The sequence below is a fragment of the Zootoca vivipara genome, chromosome 5 (assembly GCF_965207765.1).
Source record: "Zootoca vivipara chromosome 5, rZooViv2.hap1.1, whole genome shotgun sequence".
In the NCBI taxonomy this organism is placed as follows: Eukaryota; Metazoa; Chordata; class Lepidosauria; order Squamata; family Lacertidae; genus Zootoca; species Zootoca vivipara.
The window spans coordinates 26,422,095-26,447,143 of record NC_142588.1 but is presented as its reverse complement, the minus strand read 5'-3'; the positions used below and the strand labels follow the sequence as shown (position 1 = coordinate 26,447,143).

At 41.6% G+C, this 25,049-nt stretch overlaps 2 protein-coding genes and 1 long non-coding RNA gene across 5 annotated transcripts in view; 1 reads left to right on the top strand and 2 right to left on the bottom strand.

The window, feature by feature from the left end:
* Positions 1–325: 325 nt before the first annotated feature.
* On the bottom strand, positions 326–12,081 carry KIFBP (kinesin family binding protein). Its single transcript, XM_035137503.3, has 7 exons — positions 11,638–12,081; positions 9,131–9,229; positions 6,101–6,180; positions 5,837–6,020; positions 4,844–4,928; positions 3,294–3,403; positions 326–1,744 (listed from the first exon to the last, which is right to left on the bottom strand). The coding sequence occupies exons 1-7, from the start codon at positions 12,013–12,015 to the stop codon at positions 866–868; spliced, it is 1,815 nt and encodes a 604-aa protein (XP_034993394.1). The 5' UTR covers positions 12,016–12,081; the 3' UTR covers positions 326–865.
* A 41-nt stretch (positions 12,082–12,122) lies between these two features.
* LOC132592169 (uncharacterized) lies at positions 12,123–23,631 on the top strand. 3 transcript variants are annotated; one of them, XR_015949986.1, is made up of 4 exons: positions 12,123–12,234; positions 15,366–15,425; positions 17,416–17,459; positions 23,495–23,631. It is a non-coding gene; the product is annotated as an uncharacterized LOC132592169 (long non-coding RNA). The 3 variants fall into 3 exon arrangements; XR_015949988.1 differs by lacking the exon at positions 23,495–23,631 and adding an exon at positions 18,728–18,794; XR_015949987.1 differs by lacking the exons at positions 12,123–12,234; positions 15,366–15,425; positions 23,495–23,631 and adding exons at positions 16,145–16,279; positions 18,728–18,794.
* The window catches only part of DDX21 (DExD-box helicase 21), a 14,837-nt gene continuing 4,854 nt past the window's right edge, over positions 15,067–25,049 (bottom strand). The window contains exons 4-15 of the mRNA XM_035137502.2: positions 23,931–24,109; positions 23,535–23,652; positions 21,966–22,151; positions 20,723–20,868; positions 19,887–20,036; positions 19,353–19,514; positions 18,990–19,109; positions 18,796–18,869; positions 18,224–18,383; positions 16,740–16,874; positions 16,134–16,178; positions 15,067–15,327 (exon numbers count right to left, since the gene is read on the bottom strand). Of these exons, the coding sequence (XP_034993393.1) occupies positions 15,139–15,327; positions 16,134–16,178; positions 16,740–16,874; positions 18,224–18,383; positions 18,796–18,869; positions 18,990–19,109; positions 19,353–19,514; positions 19,887–20,036; positions 20,723–20,868; positions 21,966–22,151; positions 23,535–23,652; positions 23,931–24,109 (1,664 nt within the window). The 3' untranslated portion in view covers positions 15,067–15,138. The remainder of the gene's footprint in view (positions 15,328–16,133; positions 16,179–16,739; positions 16,875–18,223; positions 18,384–18,795; positions 18,870–18,989; positions 19,110–19,352; positions 19,515–19,886; positions 20,037–20,722; positions 20,869–21,965; positions 22,152–23,534; positions 23,653–23,930; positions 24,110–25,049) is intronic.

Sequence of the window (25,049 nt, the reverse complement as noted above, 5' to 3'; positions counted from 1 at the left end):
GACTGGCCACTGTGAGAATAGGATGGTGGGCATTTCTTAATTTTCACCTCTCCCTTTCAAAAACCACTATTAATAAGAGAATATGCCATTGAACATAAATGTGAGCTGCCAGATAATCTTTGCTTTTGTTGTCTTTAAACTCTAGTCCTTACAGTTGGGAATATAAACTTCAGTTTTAGGATGGGACTAACAAGAGTCCTGGCCTATGGTTTGGTAACAGCTGGAATGTATTTAAGACTCAGGCTGTAACTTGTGGAGAAAAACTGAACAGGTTTCTACTACCAAACAGGTCACAACACACACACCAAAAGACGGCAAGAGAATGTGCAATCAGGCATGTTTGTTTATTGATCCTATTTAACAGGATTCAAAAGGAGGACAGCTAACATATACAAAAATAAATAGGACGCCATTAAATTAGAGGTATGTTAATATTTTTTTAAAAGGGACTGTTAATGAGGAAAATAAATTCCACCTACCTAAGTCTCTATTTTGTGGGGATGGATTGGGCTGTAAACACAATGTACTCAAAAAGTTCCCTTTTGGAAGAAACAGTTGGAGAGCAGCACTACAGTTGGAAACTGGACCACGTAGTAGAAGGAGAAAAATAAGGCAGGAAGGTGTGCATGTCAGTACGGAGCAAGCAATACAGAGCACCAGTTGACGATTCACTGTATACTTAATATTGAAGTGTGGGAGAATTACTACACTTGACAGTTTTCCATTTTATACAGGTTCTATGCTGCCTGTCACAGTGGGAGCGCACAACAGATGTCGGATGACTAAAAGGCAACTGCCATAAGGGAAACTGTCTCTTTGGACAGCGATTGTATTAATATTGCACATTTCCACAGGAGGAAGGAGTTTAAGTGAAAGTAGAAAGCTTGGCTCTTAGCCTTTCCATTCTTGTTGGGAGAAGCCCAACCATCTCTCTACTGAGCTCTAGCTCAGTTTCAATGGCCTGGACGGCATCTGTGTGCTTCTCGCAGTAGTCTACCAAAAACGAGTAATATTCCAACGAAGTCTGCATGTTCTCCAACTGTTTCTTGCCATCCGAAGTAATAAGCTTGCCATAAAGGCGGGCAATATGGAACTTGGCCACCATTGCAGGGCGCAGGACATCCTCCTCTAGGATCTCAGGGAAAATCTTATCAGGGTTCCTCAATGAATCTAAAAAGAGTTCATAGTATTTCATGGACATCTGAGCAAGAGAATTTATTTTCTTTATTGTGTGCGAGTCAAGTTCCTCTAGCTTATTACCAATGGCCACTTTTAAATCCATCATCTCGTAATAGGTGTCGGCTAATTCAAACTGAAGCTGCCTACTGAGCAGAAGGTAATACTGAGGGTTTAAGCCAGCATATATGGGATCCAGCATATCTATCCTACGCTTGTGCATCTTGCAACGCCTCTCATAATCTTCTTCAAAGAATGCCAGCACCTTGAACAAGGCACTGTGATCCTGAAGAATTTCAATGTGGTCAGTGACATACCCATCTACCTGAAAGAAATCTTTTGCTTCATTGACATAATTCTGACCCACTAAGAAGACTTCTCTAGCTTCTTGGAAGTCTAGTGGAAACACACAGCTCACTTTTTCTTCCATGGCCAAAATAGAGTCACACAGATCACTAGTTCCAAACAGAACAGCTTTCTTCCTGTCCTCTTCCTTCTCATCCTCCTCTTTCTTCTGCTGGGCTTTAAGCTCCGACTGCCTGTCTGGATCCAGCTCCCCAATGTTGTCCTAAAACAAGAACGCACAGTGTGAAACACTTTGCCATGAGATGTCCAAAAACTAGATACCGGCAATTTGATAAATGAATCATGTTCACAGTAGCAACTTCTGTTACTCCTATGTTTGCATGACAGAAAAATACATGTTTTGGATTTCTAGAAATTATTTAGTACTTCCATAAAAAGGTAAAGATACCCCTGACCTTTAGGTCCAGTCGCGGACGACTCTGAGGTCGCGTGCTCATCTTGCTCTATAGGCCAAGGGAGCCGGTGTTTGTTCGCAGACAGCTTCTGGGTCATGTGGCCAGCATGACTAAGCTGCATCTGGTGAACCAGAGCAATGCATGGAAACACTATTTACCTTCCCGCCGGAGCGGTACCTATTTATCTACTTGCACTTGTCGTTCTTTTGAACTGCTAGGTGGGCAGGAGCTTGGGACCAAACAACCGGGAGCTCACCCCCCGTTGCGGGGATTCAAATTGCTGACCCTCCGATCGGCAAGCCCTAGGTTCTATGGTTTAGACCACAGTGCCACCCAGTACTTCCATATATTATTCTTATTCATTTTGATAATTCAATGGAAACACAAGCTGAGCTTATAGCAGCAAATGAGTGGAGGCATTTTGAAGAGTTTTCAACAATTCTCCTTGATTTCATTTAAGTATTTCACAGCAAGTAGTTGTCATTCTTGAACTTTTTGTTAAACCACTCCCAATATATCTGACACCTCCTAGGTGCCAGGTTTATTTCCTTGTAGGGTTCTCTTTTTCCTTTCCTATCATTAAAACTATTGTGTTATCAGACAGTAGGAACTGCTTTCCCGAATTGAAAATCTCAACAGCTCATGTATGCTGCCAATGTTTTACTGTTATCTTAATGGTGTTTTGTGATTCATAATCTTAATGGTGTTTTGTGATTCATAATGATATTTTCTTATTTATTTTTTAAATTGCTTTGGGGTCACTTGGGACAAAAAGCAGTATATAAGCACAACAAAAACAATTTAAGGAAAACCTATCAAGGCAGTGGAAATTACACAGCTGATTTTTTTAATAGATGAGATGCTGAAATCTTCACGGCCACTGGGACATAAATACCCCAATGCTAAATATCCACTCTGACAGGACAATAACAGGCAAGTAGAAAATTACTGAGGAAGTCGAAGTGGAAAACTGTGTAAAAACAGAGTATGCACCAATGGCAGACTAGTTTTAACAAAGAAAACTCTGCTTTCTTGGTTAGGTAATTTATCTAGCTCCTAGAACTGAAACCATTTGGATACTATCAGTAAAGCATCAAGGCCCATGATGAAATCAAGGTGATATGGTCAAAACTGGCAAACACAAGATTAAGTGTTCTACTGCCCAAGCAGAATATTGCTTGAAGGTTTAAAAATTAAACAGAGATTCCAGCACTCAACTGATTTTGGTTCCTATCTCTGTACACACAGCAACCCTGTGATGGACACTTACTATACCCTCGAGTCTCAGCACCACTAGCAGCTGTTGCGACTACTGTGTTTAGTTACTCCTGCAAATGTTTTCCGTTTCTTGATTACCTCAAGCAATTTCCTGGCTCCCTGCAACAAGTTCAAGCAGTACTTAATCCAACACCTTGCAATTTCAGCTCTTCTCTGTCGAAGGTCTTGCTGATCTTGTTCTGTTTCATCTGATTTAAAATATTACAATATTCATTAGGCTAGTTGACAGCTAGATTTTGAAAAGCTATGGGGGGGGGGAGAGAAGTTAGCAACTTAAAATTACCTGAAGGACTACATAGAATTCAAGTAATTACCAGTAATATTCTTGGAATCTATTAAATGGTTATAAGGAGGAAGGTTTAACTTTTGGTCATAATATTTTCTAATCCTGAAACTTTCCCATACTGTAACAGGGATCAAACAGCTTCAAGATACTTCTACTGGAAATAGAGGGAGACATTTAATTTCTATTCAGGAAAACAGGGTGTAAAGAACTTCTTAGAACACAGTTTTCATAACATAGTTAAAATAGTTTAAGCATTTATAGCATCAACAGTCCTAAAAAGTAAAAAATGAAACAGCAAGGTATACTACCAGTACAAGTTATAGCAGATTATAGGCAGCTGCAAAAATATAAGAAGTGGGACACCTGGACTGTTGATAATACATGTGAAAAGGATCTAAGGGTCTTAGTAGACAAGCTTAACAGATGCAGCAGTAAAAAAAGCTAATGCTATTCTAGGCTGCATCAATAGAAGTCTAGTGTTCCTTTCAAGGGAAGTCATAGTGCCACTCTGTTCTTCCCTGGTCCAACCACACCTGGAGTACTGTGTCCACTTCTGGGCACCATAATTTAAGAAGGATATTGACAAGCTGGAACATCTGCAGAGGAAGGCAGCCAAGATGATAAAGGTTCTGGAAACCAGGCTTTATGAGGAATGGTTGAGGGAACTGGGTATGTTTAGCCATATAAAGAAGAGATTTAGAGATATGATAGCCATCTTCAAATATCTAAATGGCTGTATCATGGAAGAAGGAGCAAGCTTGTTTTCTTCTACTCTGGAGGGCAGGACCCGAACCGATGGATTCAAGTTACAAGAAAGAATATTCTGACTAAACATCAGGAAGGACTTTCTGAGAGCAAGAGCTGTTCAACAATGGAACAGACTCCCACAAGAGGTGGTGGACTCTGCTTCCTTATAGGTTTTTAAGCACAGGATGGATGGCCATCTGCCATGCATGATCTAATTGAGATTCTTGCATTGCAGGAGGTTGGACTAGAAGATGACTCTTGGGGTCCTTTTCAGCTCTACAATTCCATGATTCTATGAACAGAGGAAAACTGTACATCTTCTCTCCTTCTCTCAAGTTGAAATATCGAAAGCTATTTCCTCTGCACCACCACCATGCCCCAAGTCTGCACCGTTAGTTTCAAAGCTGTACAAGCCCACTAGAGAAGTGTAGCCTTGGTGAAGGGCAGCTCTTCACCCTCTCACATTGCAACCTCTTCCTCCAGTCCCACAAAATCAATGCAGCACTGAAACTGACAGCAAGCAGAGAATTCAACATTTTTGCTAACCCATATAACTCAAAGCCACTACAGTGAGGATTAAAATGAGATGACTTACTGTCCTCTGCAGATGGCACCTGTCCAGCTTGGCCAAAGATGACACTGGCAGCTGCTAAACAATGCCTGGACTCCATGAAACATTGCTGTAAGGAGAAGACATGGTGGTGTTTGTTCCTGGCACGCAGTAAGATACTTTTCTCTTAATATTTAAGAACAATATAATTCAGTTGCCCAATTATCTGCCCAAATGCGTGATCTCTAAGGGATCTGGAGATATAATCTAGCAATGCTGTATAGCAGGGGTCAGCAACCTTTTTCAGCCGTGGGCCGGTCCACCGTCCCTCAGACCATGTGGTGGGATGGAATATATTTTGGGGGGGGGGGAATGAACAAATTCCTATGCCCCACAAATAACCCAGAGATGAATTTTAAATAAAAGCACACATTCTACTCATGTAAAAACACCAGGCAGGCCCCACAAATAACCCAGAGATGCGTTTAAAATAAAAGGACACATCCAACTCATGTAAAAACACGCTGATTCCCGGACCGTCTGCGGGCCGGATTGAGAAGGCGATTGGGCTGCATCCGGCCCATGGGGCCTTAGGTTGCCTACCCCTGCTGTATAGTAAGAAAGCCGAGGACAAACACATAAAGGTCTTCTAAGGAGTCTCCCCACCGTTACATACACACTCATATCATAACAAATTTGAGGAATAAATTCCTCTAATGCACTTATCCTGAAACATGACCTTTTTGTTATTCATGTTTTTAGCTGTGAGTTTGACATCTGTAAATGCCAACAAAGCTAGGAAAGAACATTGACTTACAAAATCAATGGGGCAAGTTAGTCATGACTTTCAGTCCCATGGATTTCAAAGGGAACTTAAGTGCAATTAACTTAGTGTGGAAGATGATGCAACCCGAGGCCTGCCAATAAGACTCATACCACAGATAACGACAGCTTTTTGAAAGCTGGTCAAATAGCAACTCTGACAATGGTAGCACCTTAACATATTAGATACACTGAAGAGAGCATTGAAGTGATTACCTTTGTGAGATAATACTGAGACAAAGTAGCTGCATTGAGAGCCCATTCTACTGGATAGTAGCCACTATATTCAAGCTGCCGTTTAAGGGTGGTATGGCAATACTGTGCAGCCTTCTCAATCATCTCCAGATGCTGGTAGACTTGGGCCAGATAATATAGCGTATGAGTATAGACCTTCTCAAATCTGGGGAAACAGAGGGTTTAGATTTAATTTTAAGACAGAAACACCCCTTCCGATGTCTGACTTTATAATTCAACATATACCTTTTTGATCTTTCTTGGTCAGTAAGTTTCTCTTCTTCATCCATAAAATGTTCACTGGAATCAAGTGGGGGATTCCCATTCTGCAAAACATAATATATATGAACTTAATAAATACATACAGCAGATTTGTGCTCTCTGCAGGATGCACTTTGGTACTGCAGAGAACATTAAGCTAATATGCATCCAGAAATATGTTCTTACTGCACAAAACATCTAAGTATCAAGAAAACATATCTCTTTTTTTAAAAATCCATCCTTCCCTATTGTGTTGTAGAACCTGTAATTATGCATCTCTAACTGCACATTCTTCTAAAAACCTGTTCTGTCCTCCTGAACAGTTACTTCTCCTGAACTCTGCAGCGCTGACAGAAAGAATGTGCTACATTTAAACAAGAGTTTCAGTAAATGTAACAATATAGAAAAAAAGAAGAAAGTTTACCTCAATGAACAAGCCAGAAACTCTGGAAGAATATGCTTTCAGAAATTTTTGCTTTATGTGCTACTCAATGCACTCAAGGCAAAAGCAGTTGCAACTAGATACAAGACATCACACAGAGGTAAAAACAACTAACACAAGAGAAATATATCCCACTGAATGAACAGCATATTTAATATTGAGATCCAGTTATTAGTTTAAGCTCTTGAACAACTCTAAAGTAGTCACATGTCCCTGTTATAAATTTATTTATCAAGCTTAATTTTTAGCTGCTTTTATTCTCTTTGCAAATCACTAAGGCTTCTTCTTTTTTCTGCTTGGGAACTGGCGGGATAGTGGCAGATGCCATTTTGAGTTAGCCCCAGCTCTACGCCAATTAAAACATGGCTAACAGAGATAGAGGAGTTTGAAAAATCAGGGAGAGGGCCGCAACTGGCCCCCACATACCCTTTTTAATCTTTCACCACATTTCTACCTTTAATAAGTCACTTTGAGGGCATAATTGCTGAAAACAAAGATAAGTTCTGAATACAAATCTGGTTCCTCTAGCTCCATTTCATTTTAGGTCTTTCTGGAGCTGCAAACCCTTCCATTGTTATAGGTGTGATTAACAAGTCTGGACTCCCAGATTTCTTTTGCCACCACTACCCGACTACTACCTCACCTCTTCGGCAAAGAGAACTGTAAGCGCTTTTAAGTGAAACTCAGACCAGGGCAGCTACCTACAGTCACCTTTATCTATCTCCCTGTCACTGAGTTGCAGCATTCAATCTATCAATGCATCAATCGTTTTGTTGTCCTATGTCTGCATGTGTAGCATAAACCACTGGCCAAGCACAGAGGGACAGCTGTTACTTGCACTGTCAAAGTATCTGGTTAAATAACAGGTTCGGAATTAAGAAGCTTTATTAAGATCAGGGACAGAGAAAAGTGGAGGAGGGGAGAGGCAGTTTCATAAAGAAATAAAAGCAGCTTCTTCTCTAAATAACCTAAGACACACAATATCACAACGGTATCTTAAATGCACTTGCAAGGGGGAAAGGTCACCCATCATATTTGGAAGATGACAGGTGTTAATAGGCAATAATTCTTATTTTCAACCAAGTAAAACTAAGGGAAATGAGTTGACAGGGCGTGAGACATTTAACCTCAAATCAAGGATGATCAAGTGGGACTGGACACACCTCCCAAGGCAGGGTTTTGACACTAGGGAGATGGCAGGTTTAGCATGAACATAAACCAGCACACAGGACGTAGGGCCACTGGTACCTAGATTCAGCAATCCAGGAATAATACTCTAAACGTGACAGGTAGGTTGTTAAGAAACAGAGGAAGTACACTGGATTAAACAAGAAGGCAGGCATGTCCTTCTCAGGCTTTTCTCCAAAGCATCATCATCTCTAGTCAAAAGCGAATTCAGCAAAATAAGACAAGAGCGTTAATATGAAACAAGTGAAATACAGGTGAAACTTGGAAAATTAGAATATCGTCAAAAAGTGCATTTATTTCAGTAATGCAATTTATTGTTTATTATTTTTCTTTTAATTTTTACAAATGCTTTCTTTTGGAAATTCCACAGTAATATAACAAATAGTTACAATAATACAAAAATAAACAGCGCTATTACATTTCATTAATTACATTCCATTTATAATTGACCCGCCTAACGACAAATAATTACAATTACAACAAATAAAGGCTTGACATTTTACATGTCATGCATCTAGCTCATATATTGGTTTCACCTTTTAAGTTGCATTACTGAAATAAATGCACTTTTCGACGATATTCTAATTTTCCAAGTTTCACCTGTATTTTCAGCATCACTTTTTAGAATTTGCCAAAGTGCAGCACTCTACTGGTTTCATAGAAGCCATGTCAGAGAATGAACAAACACTGGAAATGCAGAAAGGCAGTGCAGTGCATAAATAGCGCCCCCCCCCCCCCCCGAGGGTATAACAAAGGCTCCATTGTGCTAGTGCTATAGCACAGCAGAGTCAACAACTTAGAAGGCTGCTTGTTATGCATAAGGAGTTTAGCTTGTTATAAGTCCTCCTGATATACAGAAAAGCTTTCTTTTTTAGAAAACTAATTCTGCATTGCATTTTAGCCATACAGCAATAAGTCCAAGTGTTTTTAGAATATTCCAGTTATTATAACTAACAATGGAAGTGTTCCTAAGCTGTTTTATAGATGCTTTATGTGGTTACAGAGGGATGAAGGCACAGCTGCCATTGTGAATTGACACTGATTTTCTAGTCAGCTGTTTGCACAGAACACTCTGCATAAATGCCAACCATTTTGAAGCTATCTAAAAAATGACATCTCAACAGTAGATATATTTTTCACTTAGTACTATAATCATTTTTCAGAATTCAGAACTCCTGACAACACATATATTGTATCAAAATGTCTCATTTTATAACGTGAGAAAGCAGGCCTCTCAACTTGCAAAGCTCAGTAACAATTAATCCAGAAAGCCTGTTCATTATTTAATGACTGCAACTCATTGATATTAGAACTTGCAATTTTGATTACGCCTTCAGGTGCCACCACATTACAGAAACATAAGGCATGCTCACACAACACATTACCTCTTTCATGTACTGATTATATAAAGCCTCTGCAGATTCCAAGTAAGTCTGAGCTGTTTTAATGTTATCTCTTTCTGACCACAGGATGCCCAGGTTATTCTACAAAAGAAGAGGGAAATTGAAACATTTTTTTTGTAAAGCTATAATGGCACAAATCCACCATCACTGAATAGGGAAGAGGGGTCACCCCCTTACATATTATACAAGAACCAGACTCATACTATACTTAAAGGTAAAGGGACCCCTGACCATTAGGTCCAGTCGTGACCGACTCTGGGGTTGCGGCACTCATCTCGCGTTATTGGCCGAGGGAGCCGGCGTACAGCTTCCAGGTCATGTGGCCAGCATGACAAAGCCGCTTCTGGCGAACCAGAGCAGCACACGGAAACGCCGTTTGCCTTCCCGCTGTAGCGGTACCTATTTATCTACTTGCACTCTGACGTGCTTTCGAACTGCTAGGTTGGCAGGAGCAGGGACCGAACAACGGGAGCTCACGCCTTAAAGACACATACTGGGGAGCCAGGCCAGGGATGTGCAGCACATTACCTCAATATGAGCTATCCTTTCCAGTGCCTAGTATTTATTTCTTGAATTCTGTATCCTGACATTCCTCATAAAGGAGCCCAGGATGGGAAACATGCAAGCAATAAAACAATTATAGTATAAACATGCAAGGAACAGAAGAAGCTGCAAGCTAGTCCAAAAGGTTACAATTCTAAGACTCAAATCATGTTATTATTGGCCACTGGGAGCCACTGTGGTCTAGCTCTGACACCATTATATTTTGCGAACAAAAGCCACCTGGACTAAATGTTATCATTCCTTCCTTGCCACTGTGACCATGTACACCCCATACATTTAAACCACATGCCTTTCCCCGAATAATTATGGGAATCGTAGTTTACCTCACAGAGCTACCATTCCTAGCACCCTTAACAAATTACTGTTGGAAGAATTGGGGGGGGGGGAGTCTTAAATATGCTGTGTGTACACAGTCTGCTACTGGCATACAAATTATTTTGATTCACAGACTCTGAGTGTAATTACTCAGTTCTCAAACTGCAATAGAAAATAATCACTGTGAGCACTGTGGTCTGCCATCACCACCAGCTCAACCCTCCCTTAATACGGTACTTTGCATTGCATTTCTCCAATTTGACACATCCCTCCCCCCCCCCCCGCATTAAAACAAGAAGAAAAGACACATGGTTGCAGCAGCAACAAAACATAAAAAGCATTGTTGTAGGCAGGATACTGAAGAAAACTGTATTGCAACACATCTCTTTTGCCTTCTGGGCACAGCTGCCATAGGCCATGCCAAATTTTTCAAGGCTTGGAGACACAGAAATGCTAGCGCTTGGTCAATTATGCTATGGCAACGGGCAACAGAGCCAACTGCTCCTTGCTTCAGATGAGGATGCCTGCAGGAAACTGCAAGACTGTATTAAGACTTCTACAAATACAAGAACGGAATTACAATGTTTACGCACTTCATTTCAATTACTGTACTAGGTTTTGTTTTTAGCATAACACTTTATTCCATCATCTTTCCAAATTTGATATGCAGTTTCATCAATACCTCTACAGAATAGCTAATAGTTCAAAGGTTATTCTTACAAAAAGGCAAAACAATGAGAAGAGGGGGGAGGAAACAACTTCATTCATTGGATTAAAAAAGTGTGGACAGTTAAGTGTTTGTTATGTAACATTCCACACATCTTTTGGGGGCATCATCCAATACTTCAACAAGAGTTCTAAAGTGCCAAATCAAATAACTTGGATCTTGAGATCCTGTGAGTTAAGTTACTGACAAAAATCTCTGCTCAAAGAAAAGAAGAGATGAATTTTTTTTCTGATTTCCCGTTTCCTTCCCCCCTTCTAATATGGAGGAACACCGGAAGTGTGGGAAGAGGTGCAGGAGGATGAGAGAATCAGCAAGCGTTGCCTGCTCTCTTCCGCGAGCCATTAGATTCAACTCTGGATCCAAGCCAACATATTATTCGTCTTAGATGCCTATTATGCATCGACTAGATTTCATAATGAGAAGAGATGCCGCAGAATCGATTAGGCTAACAAAACTAAAAGCACAACCATTTCCATAAGGAAAATTGCACAGGTCAGGAAAGCTCATTCTCCCCAGTTGATTTCTGCCTTCTAAATGATGCCATCTCCCAGGACAAACGGTGACTGCCCAGGCCCAAGAAAACCTTTGCTGTTAAGGCGTGTGAGCGATGAATGTACACATTGCGCCACGTGCCCGGGCTGATGTTTAAATGCCCCGGCAAGTATGCGGCACTCTGTGGTTTAGATTGAAACCTGCATTATCCCAAACACCGCAAGCGCGAGCGACGCAAAGTGGTTTGACGCGCGTGTGCAGGGGGGGGGACGCGTTCGTGCACCCTGTTTCTTATCCACCGCTCCTCACAGTTGTGGGTCTGAGCCCCCTTTTTGGGTGAGCTATTGCGGGGGAGGGGAGCGACGGACGACCCCTTCCTTCCATCCCGCACCTGGGCCTGGATGTAGAGAGAGACGCACTCCCGGGAGAGGCGGTGAGGCTCCAGCAGCTGCGCGCACTTCACCAGGTGCTCCTCGCCGGCCGAGTACTCCTGGGTGTCGGTGTGGTTCACCCCGAGCTCGTACTCCACGGCAGCCAGCGCCACGGCGCGCTGCCGCTCCCGCTCGTCGGCCCCGGCGGCCGCGCCTCCTGGGCTGCCTTCCGCCTCCTCGGAGCCCAGCTGCAGCTTGATACCTTCCAGCAGCTCCCGGGCGCTGTACTTAGAGCGGTACGGCTCAGTCTCCGGATCTTTCTTGGACTCCACGTAGGAGAGGTTGACGGCGCTGCGAAACTTCTCGCACAGCGAGGCCCACTCGGCGGGGGTCGCCATCTTCCCACTGAACGGGCTGCTGCTCTTTCCTCGCTCGTCTCTCGCCTCGTCCACCCGCTCTCTCTCCCGATCAGTTGGGTTTATGCCCGCCCAGAACCCTCCAGAAGGGTAGTCCGCATGCGCATCAACCTCGATTCCCTCAGCTAAAATGGAGGTGCGGGGAGCGGATGGCGTCACAGGCGGCCGAGGGACGGAGAGGAGACGTGAGCAGAGGCTGCTGTGGGTGCTAAAGGCAACGCGCGCGAAAAGAACGCGGCTGCAGAGGAAATTGGGCTCAATCGTAGTTTTGTGATTATCTCTGTGAGGGGGAACAGGGGTTTCCCAGTAACACCTTGGCACCCTACAAGCTATCGCCTTGGAAGGATAATTTGCGGGGGTGGGGGAAGCCACGACTGTAGTTTAAAGTGTCCTTAAGGGTGTCACATAGAATCATAGAGTTGGAAAGGACCACAAGGGCCATCCAGTCCTACCCCCTGCCAAGCAGGAGACACCATCAAAGCATTCCTGACAGATGCCTGTCAAGCCTCTGCTTAAAGACCTCCAAAGGAGGAGACTCCACCACATTCCTTGGTAGCAAATTCCACTGCCGAACAGCTCTTACCGTTAGGAAGTTCTTCCTAATGTTTAGGTGGAATCTTATTTCTTGTACTTTGAATCCATTGCTCAGTGTCCGCTTCTCTGGAGCAGCAGAAAACAACCTTTCTCCCTCCTCTATATGACATCCTTTTATATATTTGAACATGGCTATCATATCACCCCTTAACCTTCTCTTCTCCAGGCTAAACATACCCAGCTCCCTAAGCCGTTCCTCATAAGGCATTGTTTCCAGGCCTTTGACCATTTTGGTTGCCCTCCTCTGGACACGTTCCAGCTTGTCAGTATCCTTCTTGAACTGTGGTGCCCAGAACTGGACACAGTATTCCAGGTGAGGTCTGCCCAGAGCGGTAGTATTACTAATACAGTGGTACCATTACTTCCCTTGATCTAGAATCTAGATTCTAGATGCTATACGTGCTATTGATGCAGCCCAGAATTGCATTGGCTTTTTTAGCTGCTGCATCACACCGTTGACTCATGTCGTTTGTGGTCTACCAAGACTCCTAGATCCTTTTCTCATGTACTGCTCTCAAGCCAGGCGTCACCCATCCTGTATTTGTGCCTTTCATTTTTTTGCCCAAGTGTAGTACTTTACATTTCTCCCTGTTAAAATTCATCGTTTGCTTTGGTCATGACACTCTGTCGTCTTTGGTCGAGTACTGGATCTAAAGATGATTTTTCATAACCCAGAGATTTACAATGGTTCCTAACTTGGAACCCAAAACCCCCAAGAAGAGGGGAGAGGACCCAGGAGAATCCCCATGGTTTAATATTTAAATATAAAATATTTACCAGACTGGTCAATTAACTTGGGAAGGATTTTTTTCACACTCCAATGTTGTGATCTTGTGTTGTTTTATTTACTGATCACAGGCACTTCCCCTCTTATACTCTTCTGCATGATGCATTTTCATGCTTTTAAGCAGTAAATCATAATCATAATAGTGTATTAATGTGTATTGTTCTTTTATTACCTACCCTTCACCAGCAGGTCCCAAAATGGGTTACAACAGTCTAAAACCAAACATTAAAACATTAAAAGCCACCTACACCCAGAGTGGCTGGGGAAACCCAGCCAGATGGGCAGGGTATAAATAATAAATCATTACTGTTTTTTTAAAGTGCAGCTAGTAGCTTGTTCTGGAGTTTGGTGATATAAACCTGCCCTTTGTGGCCTGTTCAGCACTATTTCAGATTCACAGGGTTGTGATGTGATTGGCTCTGAGGCGGGGTGGGGTGGGTGGGTTGCGTTGCATTGCATTGCATTGCGGCCAACCTCTCTCATTTTCAACACTAGGTGTCCACCCCAGCTTGTGCTGCTTGCCAAACCCACCTACAACCATGACCCACAGCAACACTTCCTCTCACCAACCCCGCACACTTACCCATTAGACCAGGGGTGAGGAACCTGTTTGGCTCCAACCTTGTGGGCCTACTTTGACTTATGGGCAGGGCAACCCACCAGCTCATCCATCACCTGACATAATTGCAATGTCACATAACTGAAATGTGATTGTCCCACTAACAACCTGATCTGAAATATCAGATGGAGAAAGTGGGAGGGATTCCCAGGCCTGCCCGAGGCCGATAGCTTCAATGTTCTTTAATCCATTCTCCTGCTCCCTGCTCCATGTCAAGAGGTGCAAAACAGCCTCTTCAGCTGAGACCTTTTGCAAGAAAACAGCTCAGGTGAGCTGTGGAAGGACACTCATGATAGGATAGCTCCCTAGCAACCGTACTGCTCTCCTGTCACTTCCCACCTCTTTGCCTTCTGCCACCAAAGCTGAAACAACATTGTGGGTTAAGTGGGCAGCGGAGCAGGACAGCTGATGAGCTGCCCTGGCTAGTTGTAATTTTCTCCAAAGCTTCCCTCCAAGGCTACTACAATGGCCTAGCAGCTCTCAGAAAGCTGTAGGTTGTGTTGCCATCTGTCAGCCGCCAAGCAAAGTGATCATGATTATGGCCTTAAGAGAAATGTAGACGATTGGGGTTGAGCACCACTGCATTTAGTACAGCTGGCTCCTGATCCTACACCACCATCCACTCACACTAGCTAGCACAAAGGGATGGCATAGCAGCCCTTGGGTTGGATCCGGACTTTGCATTCTGCAAACACAATGGCTCCTTCTGTCCACAGTTTTTTGATCGAGTGGTGAAATCCTGCTAGTGGAATGGGGGAGGAGAGGAGGAGGCAACATTTGTCAAATTCCCCACTCCCTGTGCAGTCCCCTAGAACCACATATTGTTCCAGAGGATCCTCTAACCCTACCCTACCCCAGAGCAATTCTTTTTCAGGGGGAATTAAGCAAACTCTGGACACAAGTCCTTGCAAAATTACCTAGTAACATTCAATACTAGAACGATTCACTCTCGTTTCCCTACCCCAACAAATGAGTTATGCAGCCAGAATTGTATGAATGAGACAAATCTAAGCTAGCAATAAAAAACACATAGGAAAGTGTAACCAACTTTACTTCTGATAAAACAAATGATTTAGTCCCAGTTGTGTATGACATTAACAAATGATCAAAAAGCCCGGCTATGGCTTCTTTTTTGGCCCCTGTTTCTGAATCTGTCATGCCTGTTGGAGCCGCCACCTCGCCTTCCATTCCTGAAATCCGAGCCACCACCTCGGCCGCTGTCACGCGATTCTTCAAGCTCGGGCAATTCCGTTGCCACAGAAAGTTGCCAGCGTCTTGTATCTTGCCATGTTTGCTAATAAAAAACAATTTTTTTGTTATCTCTACAATCAGGACTCATCACATAAAATAAAAGGATAGAAGTTTGGAAGATTCCCCCCTCAAGGCATCAAAGTAAGTTAAGAAAAGTATTGTTATATTGCCTCTTGACACCTCAAGGTAACCTATTATTTCCTCTTATATGTTTCTTCCATACAATGACCAACAAAAGTTGGTTAAAGGAAAGTTTCAAAACTTCCAAAAGTGAGCATTTCTGTAAAAAAAGAAGCCATATTTCTTACTTTAACTAGTGTTTAGATAAGTTTCCCAAACTTGGGTTTCCAGCTGCTTTTGAACTACAACACCCATCATCTCTAGCAAGCAAGACCAGTGGCCAGGGATGATGGGAACTGTAGTCCAAAAATAGCTGGAGACCCCCCCCCCAAGTTTGGGAAACAATGGTTTAGATAACACTTTATGTTATTCAGCCATTGAAAAATTAATTACACTGCCTCTAGTTATTAGACATAATCTGATAAAATACATGTTTTAACCAAGTGATGGGGTTGCCCTGAATGGAATCAATTCTTGGGCAAGAGGTATTTAATGATAAAGAAGAGTAGAAACTATCAGGTTCCATTGATCAGAAACTATCAGGTTCCATTGATCAGAAACTATCAGGTTCCTTGATTAAATTTCTTAAATTTCTTAAACCAATTTCTTCCTAAAACGCAACATTTCCAATTTAATGTGTTTATAATGATAGCAGGTCATATTTCTTCATTTATGTATTAATAATAAAGTGGGGGAAAATAAAAAATCCATTAAGTAGCAATTTCTCACCTGTACTTTATTTAGTTCAGCTACAGGAATATCAAAGCACACACCCTGAATACAAGAGAGAGACATTGACCGTCAGGCATTGAACAAAGAAATCTGCAACATTTTGAAGAAGGCAAACTTATTAGTTCACATATTAAGATGCAACAGTAAGTGACTGACAAAGTGCCGGCATTTGATTTGTGCAAAAAAATTATAGAGCAGTGTCTAAGTAAATAGTTCAAGTACTGGCGAAGGCCAAGTATTTTACAGACCAGCATTAAGAACCAGAAAAGTTTGATGAGGATAAACACAGATGGCTGGTTTTTAATAACTAAACACAAGTCAAATGGAGAAGGATGAAAGGATTTGTCAGCCATTAACATTAACCAGAAGTAATAACTGTACAGTACTTGAAAAATTCAACTCTACATATTTCAAATGTACCGTATTATGACAACACTAACTCCAATTATAAAATTCATCCTCAAATCATTTCACCAATACCAATTTGGTTTTCAAGTGCAAAACCTGTGCTTTGCATGTTATCAGAACAGATGAGGAAAAACAAATACTATAAAATGCTCAACTAGCAAATACCTACGAAATGTCTAGGTCAATATTTCTTACCGTCTTCCCCTTAAGAAAGCGCATTCGGGACACTTTGCTGTCAATGTCCTCACCCAGCTGTTCTTTCAGACCTCGCCAAGCATAGCCAATGGTGTGCATTTCTACTGAACACTGAAGTGTCATGGTCACAAAACCCTTTAAAAAAGCAAGCAGCAATAGATATTTACAATAACAGCAGAGGGATATAACCGGTTAATTGTTAAGAGCTTTGATGAAGGTCTTTACATGTGGGGTAGCCTGATAAGAACATGTGATACCAATCCTGAAAGCACCACACTGCCTGTCATTGAACCACCAGGCCAAATTCAAGGTGTTAGTAGAGTACTAGCCTATTTAAAGCCCAAAGCGGCTTGGGGCCCAAGTATCTAATAGAGTACCTTCCCAATATCAACCGTATTTGGACCTTACAATCAGGCGAGGCCTTGTTGGTGATGTCAACAGGGGCTGTCTGGTGGGAGGTGATGCATAACAGGGCCTTTATACTGGAAAGATTGATCATCTCTCTCTCTGTGCAATGCTCTCCCCAAGGAGATTCCCCTGGCACCTTCATTATACAACTTTAGGCTCCAGGTGAAAACATTCCCATTCAACCAGGTTTTTGACTGACTGACATCCTATATATTGTGTTTTTGAGAGAGGGCGGGGTTATTTTTTATTATGTGTTTTTATCTTGTAGTTTTATGCTGTGAACCGCCCTAAGATCCACAGATGAAGGATGAGGTATAAGAATTTGATTATTATTAATAAAAACAACATAGGGTACAAAAAGGTTCCACTATAATTCAGTGAAACTACCAAATAGACTGTTCAACTTTTATAAAACCAATCTATATTTTAAATCCTTAATACATCCTCATTGGGAGGCCAGTCATACAACTGACTTCCACTTAGGGCCAGTGCAGATATAAGCAGCATTCAAATTCCAGTTAAAAGGGAATCCTGGATAACCTTAACAGTAGTTAATATTGGTGCCATCACAAAATTCAATGTCTATGAATGTGTGTTTTATCCTTGGTGGTGGGAGGAAAAGATTCCCTGCCAAAGAAGGAATTACATGGCCCATGCACGATCACTTAATTATGGCTCAAATATTATTTGTTCATTTACTTAGTTTGTTGCATTTATATCCCACCTTTTCCTCCAAGTTCAAGGTGGCGTATGTGGTCCTCTCCCATTTAATCCCCACAACAACCTTGTGAGGTAGGCTAGGCTGAAAGGCAGTGACTGACCCAAGGTCACTGAGTGAACTGTATGGCCTAGTCCAGCACTCTAACCATTATACCACACTGGCTAGTCCTTTGTCAAAAAGAAAATGTATTGGTACATTCAGTATGTGCGGGGTGTGTGTGTGTGACCTTTTGGGTGTGGCAGTTTCACTGTGTTGTCACCCAAATAATGCGAGAGTCTTTTCAGGAAAGTTTGACTAGGATCATTCTTAAAATAGATCTTAGACTATATGTTATGCAACTGCATGCCGTATTTACCGCATCCGAGTTGAGCAAAGAACGCTGTTCAATGGAAGTAGCTCCAGAAATATGAGCCAGTGCAGCAGCCAGAGCTTCCACTGCCCCCTTTTCCTCTATCAGCCGTTCAGCTGCCTGTCTGAAGTGGTCAATGGCAGATGGAGGAACGGAATCCAAAGATCTGAGCAAAAGATTAGTCAGTGTAATATAAACTGCTGAAATGATAAGTGTACATTTTATAACACAGGAGATATTGAAGCTTAAACAAGGCTGCAATCCTGAATACACTTACTGGAGAGCAAACCCCACTATTTCGGGCTTACTTCAGAACATGTATAGGATGGCAGCTTTGGAATTCTAGGGTTGTATCCAATGGCTAACACTCCCCACAACTGACAAAAGTGCTGAATATCATGCTGCAGAAAAACAAAAATGTGCAAGAGTGCTACTGTTCTTGTGAGCTAAAATAGAAGGCTGTGAAGTGTAATCTGTCTTCATTAAATCAATATTCCTAATCTTGGACAGATATGGTGGAAACTCATGACATGCGCTGGACACTGCATTAAGTTCAAAATAAACAAAGAATGAAGTACCTGATAGCATCTTTACTGGAAGCCTTAATAATGTCTGTTGCTGTAGGAACACCCACGCGTTTAAATGTAATCCCCTGAAGTTAAGAGTAAGAGTATGTATATTATTCAAGTAATAAGCCACCCCTGGAGACACATGCAGTGGCTTAGATAGCCAACATATAAATGACACAAAAAAGTTGGAAGAAGATAATTACCGCTTTTTGTTCTACTTGTCTCAGCTGATGATCTTCCTTGCGCTGATAGAAACAGATGCACATCCCAGTTCGGCCAGCTCGACCTGTGCGCCCAGAACGATGAATATAGGACTCTACATCCTTCACAAATGAAAGTCGTGGGAAATGCTTATATTAATCTTACCAAAAAGCTACAGAGAAGCCAAACATTCACATTTACTGACATGCAAGTGTTTAGCTATGCAAAAGGAAAGACAGATTGCACAAAACACTATATGTGGCATCCAATGTTGTGTATCACTTTAAGTAAGCTACCTCTGGCCTGCAACATGAACATACAATTAAAGGGGGTTCCTTCTTTTCCACTAGGAACTAGTAATTTACCTTTGGTGGTGAACTTTGTATTACCAGATCAACCTCTGGGATATCTAAACCTCGGGCAGCTACATTGGTTGCAACCAGAACTCCAAATGATCCATTGCGAAAGCCTTTCAGTGTAACTTCTCTCTGCTTTTGTGGAATATCACCATGTAAAGACTGTGCATCCTAAGTACATAAAACAGAGTTAATGGGAGGTTATTGGCAGAAATGACAAATGACAAGGATCAGTTTCCTCACCACCCCAAAAGCAATTTAAATGAGCTCTGACATATCTTGGATGCAAGAGAATATTTCCCCTGAATTCTGACATACCCATTTTCTATTTCCCCTCCCTTTTCATGAAAGGTGTGATGTCCAAAATATCCATAGCTGCATGAATACATTCATGCAGAAAACAGGATACTTGCATTGTGAGATTGCCAAAATGCCATCCACTTCAGCAAGGCACCTAACAGCAAGCAAGACATCCTTTCCCACAGTCAGTTCAAGCAAAGTTGAATTTGTCGCAATCCTTTACAAAAACAAGGGTCATTGCACCTGTTTTATTGAGGCATTCAGGGCCAGTTCAGTTGCTTCTTTTTTGGTCTCACAAAATATGATGGTACGTCCATGACTACCACTGTAGACTTGAATAACGTCTCCAATGACTGCAGCTCTCTGGGACCAATGACATTCAATAGCCAAATGCTGTCAGAAAATGAAATTAATGCTGGTTAGCAATAAAAAAAGCTATGACTAAAGGCTAAATTAGTTGAACATTCCTCCCACTGAAATCAATGGTACAAGTTAGGCTGGAATCTTAGCCCTATTTACCTGGGAGTAAGCCCCAGTGTTAAACCACAGAGCCTAGGGCTTGCCGATCAGAAGGTCAGCAGTTTGAATCCCCGTGACGGGGTGAGCTCCCGTTGCTCGGTCCCAGCTCCTGCCAACCTAGCAGTTTGAAAGCACGTCAATGTGCAAGTAGATAAATAGGGACCGCTACAGCAGGAAGGCAAACGGTGTTTCCGTGTGCTGCTCTGGTTCGCCAGACGTGGCTTTGTCATGCTGGCCACATGACCTGGAAGCTATACGCCGACTCCCTTGGCCAGTAACGTGAGATGAGTGTCGCAACCCCAGAGTCGGTCACAACTGGACCTAATGGTCAGGGGTCCCTTTACCTTTAAGCCCCAGTGAATTCAATAGGACTTGCTTCTAAGTAGACATGGCTAGGAGTGGGCCATCAGTTATGACTTAAAAGCAATTGATTTCAGTTAGACCAAAGTATAACCAACTCTGGATCCAACCCAATTATCTTGTTTGCTTGTTTTTTAAAGAAAAGAAATACACTTGGTACACACAAATTTAATATTGTTTCACTGGAAGAAATTACTTACTTCTACAGTCATTGCAGTCTTTTGAGTCCTCTTTCCAATAAGATCAATTTGCTCATATTTAGATTTCATGTATTTCTTTGCTACATCATAAACCCAATGTGGGCAAGTTGCAGAAAAGAGTAATGTCTGTGGATTGTCTTCAGAATCTTTAACACAAAACAAATATTGTCATACAAAGTTAAACCAATTAAACTAATTTCCACAATTAAAAATACAGGAAAATCTATAATCATCATATCTATAATAGAGGCAAAACGCCACTCAGAATAAGAGAAAAAATTACATTAACATTTGTGCACTCTTACTTCCTGATAATTCTTAACATGTGCACTCAAGGTATTACTATTCAACAGAAGCAGATGTAGAGTATAAAATAGAAACGCAAATGAATGCACATGTCTTGTATATCCAGTGTCTCATGCTTTATTTGCGAGCATTTTCCTGTTCTAGTTTTTGTTGTTGTTTAGTCGTTTAGTCGTGTCTGACTCTTCGTGACCCCATGGACCATAGCACACCAGGCACTCCTGTCTTGCACTGCCTCCCGCAGTTTGGTCAAACTCATGTTCGTAGCTTCGAGAACACTGTCCAACCATCTTGTCCTCTGTCGTCCCCTTCTCCTAGTGCCCTCAATCTTTCCCAACATCAGGGTCTTTTCCAAGGATTCTTCTCTTCTCATGAGGTGGCCAAAGTATTGGAGCCTCAGCTTCACGATCTGTCCTTCCAGGGAGCACTCAGGGCTGATTTCCTTAAGAATGGATAGGTTTGATCTTCTAGCAGTCCATGGGACTCTCAAGAGTCTCCTCCAGTTTTAAGAAGCTCCAATTTAAAAACATCACTGAAATGCCATTAGGAACACAACCCCATACCAAACCTTTTTAGAGCATCATTCCCTTTTAGAAGCAATGTGCGACACTGGATATTTCAGAATACTTAAAAATAACTTTTAAATCTAAAAATAAAGTATCTTAATAATTTTAAACCAATGTACATACTGCTCATTTCTTCATATATATGCAATATTGTGCACTGGGCTCAAATTATATTTAAAATCCTCTGACACTGAAAGAGAATAAGACGAAATTGCTTTCAAATTTAATCCTCCACTACGGATTGACCAATCCTCCACAGCACTTTCAATTCAGGTGAGAGACGAAGGTGGACTGCAGTGTCTGCTGAGCAAACAGATCTAGAAACAAGAGAGCTCTATGGCTTGACATGACAGATAAACAGATGAAGTAGTTACCTTTCTTATAAGCATATGCTAAAATTTCCTCTACTTGTTCCGCAAATCCCATGTCTAACATCTGGTCAACTTCATCCAGGACAACATGCTTTAGATTGGAAATGTCCAATTTGTTATTTTGAAGATGGTCTTTAATTCGACCTGGTGTCCCAACCAGGATGTCGATGCCATTACGCATAAGATCAACTGAAAAGGAAAGTTAATGTTGATTATGTATTAAATTGCTGAAGAATTAGTTTCACGAATTGTGACAAAAGTGCCATGTGAAGATGAAACAGCTCTGCACCACATTTCTAAAAAAACGGTTTCCTGTGACAAATGAACGTATTTACGACAATGTTCTAAAGTTTGCAGGAACTACTTTGGTAGAGCCCCAAACCTTCATGCAGGGTACTTTCCAAAATGTGTAACTTTAATATTCATTTGGACATTTGTCAGTGCTTCCATTAATCCTTTGCTTTAAGATATAATCTAAGGCTGCCATCCTATGCTCACTTAACCTGAGAATGAGCTGCACTGAATACAGTGGAAGTTACTTCCATCCAAGTAAAAAATACATAGGACGGAGCCTGAATTCTTTTCTTCAGTTTTTGGTATCCCTTCCTACCTATTAAGCAACACTGATTTCCTATAGGTAACTTTCAAGTGTCCCCACACACCTCTGAACACAAGAAAAGTGAAACAGTGAAGTACAGTCAAACCTCGGTTGTCAAACGTAATCAGTTTTGGTAGCCCGTTTGACTCTTGAAACCATTCAAAAACCAAAGCGCAGCTTCCGACTGGCTGCAGCAGCTTCCTGCACTAAAGCAGAAGTTGCATCGGACGTCCAGCTTCCAAAAGATGTTTGAAAACCGGAACACTTTTTCCGGGTTTTTGGCGTTCGGGAGCCGAAATGTATGGTAAATGAGGCGTTCAGGAGCCGAGGTTTGGCTGTACTTCAGACTGTTGTGTTCTGTTTTGTTTGAAAGGGGGACCAGTTTTTTTAATAAGTAGGTTTTAAAAGCAGGGATATAGTGTGAATGTGTCTTTAGCACCTAATAACACACCACCAATGCTAACATTACTGGGACCAGGTGGTGCTGTGGTCTAAAACATAGAGCCTAGGGATTGCCGATCAGAAGGTCGGCGGTTCAAATCCCCGCGACAGGGTGAGCCCCCGTTGTTTGGTCCCAGCTCCTGCCCACCTAGCAGTTTGAAAGTACGTCAAAGTGCAAGTAGATAAATAGGTACTGCTCCAGCAGGAAGGCAAACGGTGTTTCTGTGCGCTGCTCTGGTTCGCCAGAAGCGGCTTAGTCATGCTGGCCACATGACCCGGAGGCTGTCTGCGGACAAACGCTGGATCCCTCGGCCTACAGAGCGAGATGAGCACACAACTCCAGTCATCCGCGACTGGACCTAACGGTCAGGGGTACCTTTACCTTTTTAATGCTAACATTAATAGAGCCTAATCTAAAGGTAACACTATTTCTTCACATTTTAATTGTGTTTTCTCCCCAATCACACAGATAACCTTCTTTCTTTTTTTAAAGTGCTACTACCACAAAAAAACCGACTGTTGTGATTTCTTACGTTGTCCATTGTATGCTGTTCCTCCATAGAAGCAAGCCACAGTGAGTTTCCTTGTGACATCTTTGAAGTCTCTGGCTACTTGCATCGCCAACTCTCTGGTTGGAGTGAGGACCAGAACCTAAACATTTCGTTGAAATGCAGTTATTTGAGTGTTGTAAAAGTATGGGCTGAAATATCCTTTTATTTAAATCTGCAGAATTTTTGCAAGTTTATTTTTACTTGAACATACACTATTATACACATGGTGGGAGATATTCAGAGCTGCATAGGTGAAAATCTCCTCCTCCTACCTGCCCAATCTGCTCTGGAGGGTCTCCCAACTTTGTGGAGCACATCTCGGGGCATGTGGGGGCTGCAGCAGGGGATGGGGAAGAAGCATAAGTCAATTTCACTCACCTTTGGTGTGCGGCCTCTTTTTCTTTCCTGGGAATCTCCCTGAAGTTTTTCAATTAAAGGAATGGCAAAAGAGAAGGTTTTCCCAGTTCCAGTCCGAGCTTGGGCTATCACATCTTTGCCATCAGAAATATGCTTGTAAGTCTTTACTTGAACTGGAAACAGGTAGGTAACTCCACGAGCTGTGGAAAAATACAGTTAAGGCTTTTATATAGAAAGATGTAAAATCATTATTATTAAACAGCTGACAATTGCTTATTCGAAAAAAAACCAATTTATAGCATGAAAGCAATTCAAGTGTTTTTATTTATATATTAGAGAAAACAGATGTGAAGATTCATTGAATACATTGCTAATTACATTTCCAATGTAGATCAAGGTACTACTAGTCAAGCATTCTGTCTAATAGCAGTTCCCTAGCAAGATGCTTTTGCTATACACAAATGTGATGACTGTATTTATCTTTATTGTTTAGTAATCGGGGTTTATTGCCTCTTTAAAATGGAAGCTGCATTTAATTATTGTAGCTGATGGCTACCTATGAATCTGTCTAACCCCTCTTCAAAGTTATCTAAATTAGTAATCTAAGCAATGAATGTCATACATTTTGAGTCATGTAAGAAATTTTCTCTTTTTTTCTTAACTGAATCTAGTCAGTCAACTTGCACTGGATGCTCAAGAATTAACACTGAGAGATTGTCATAAAAAATTATCATGTAAAGAATTTTAAAATATTTTCAGATACTTAAAGATAGAAAAAAAAACAAGAACGATCAGGGTGGGGAAGAACCACACAGAGAAATATACAAGAAATATTACAAAACTGTAATCTAATCACTTAATTTAGTAGAGTTTGGTAATTCTCAGGTAAAGCTGTAGTTTGGAGAGAATCATTATGATCTAGAAATGGGTCTAAAATGTTTAGAAGCTGTCCGAATTGTCATTTTCATTAGGTGTGTTAAGGTTTCCATAATTAAATGACATTACAGTTGTGTATATATATCATTAATTTGTGTTAGATTTTGTGAGGCTTTACCACTGCATAGCCACCACAAAAAGGTGTGAAAGGTTTTTATGCATTAAGTCAACTTCTTTCTTAAGAAAGATGCATTAATTACTAGA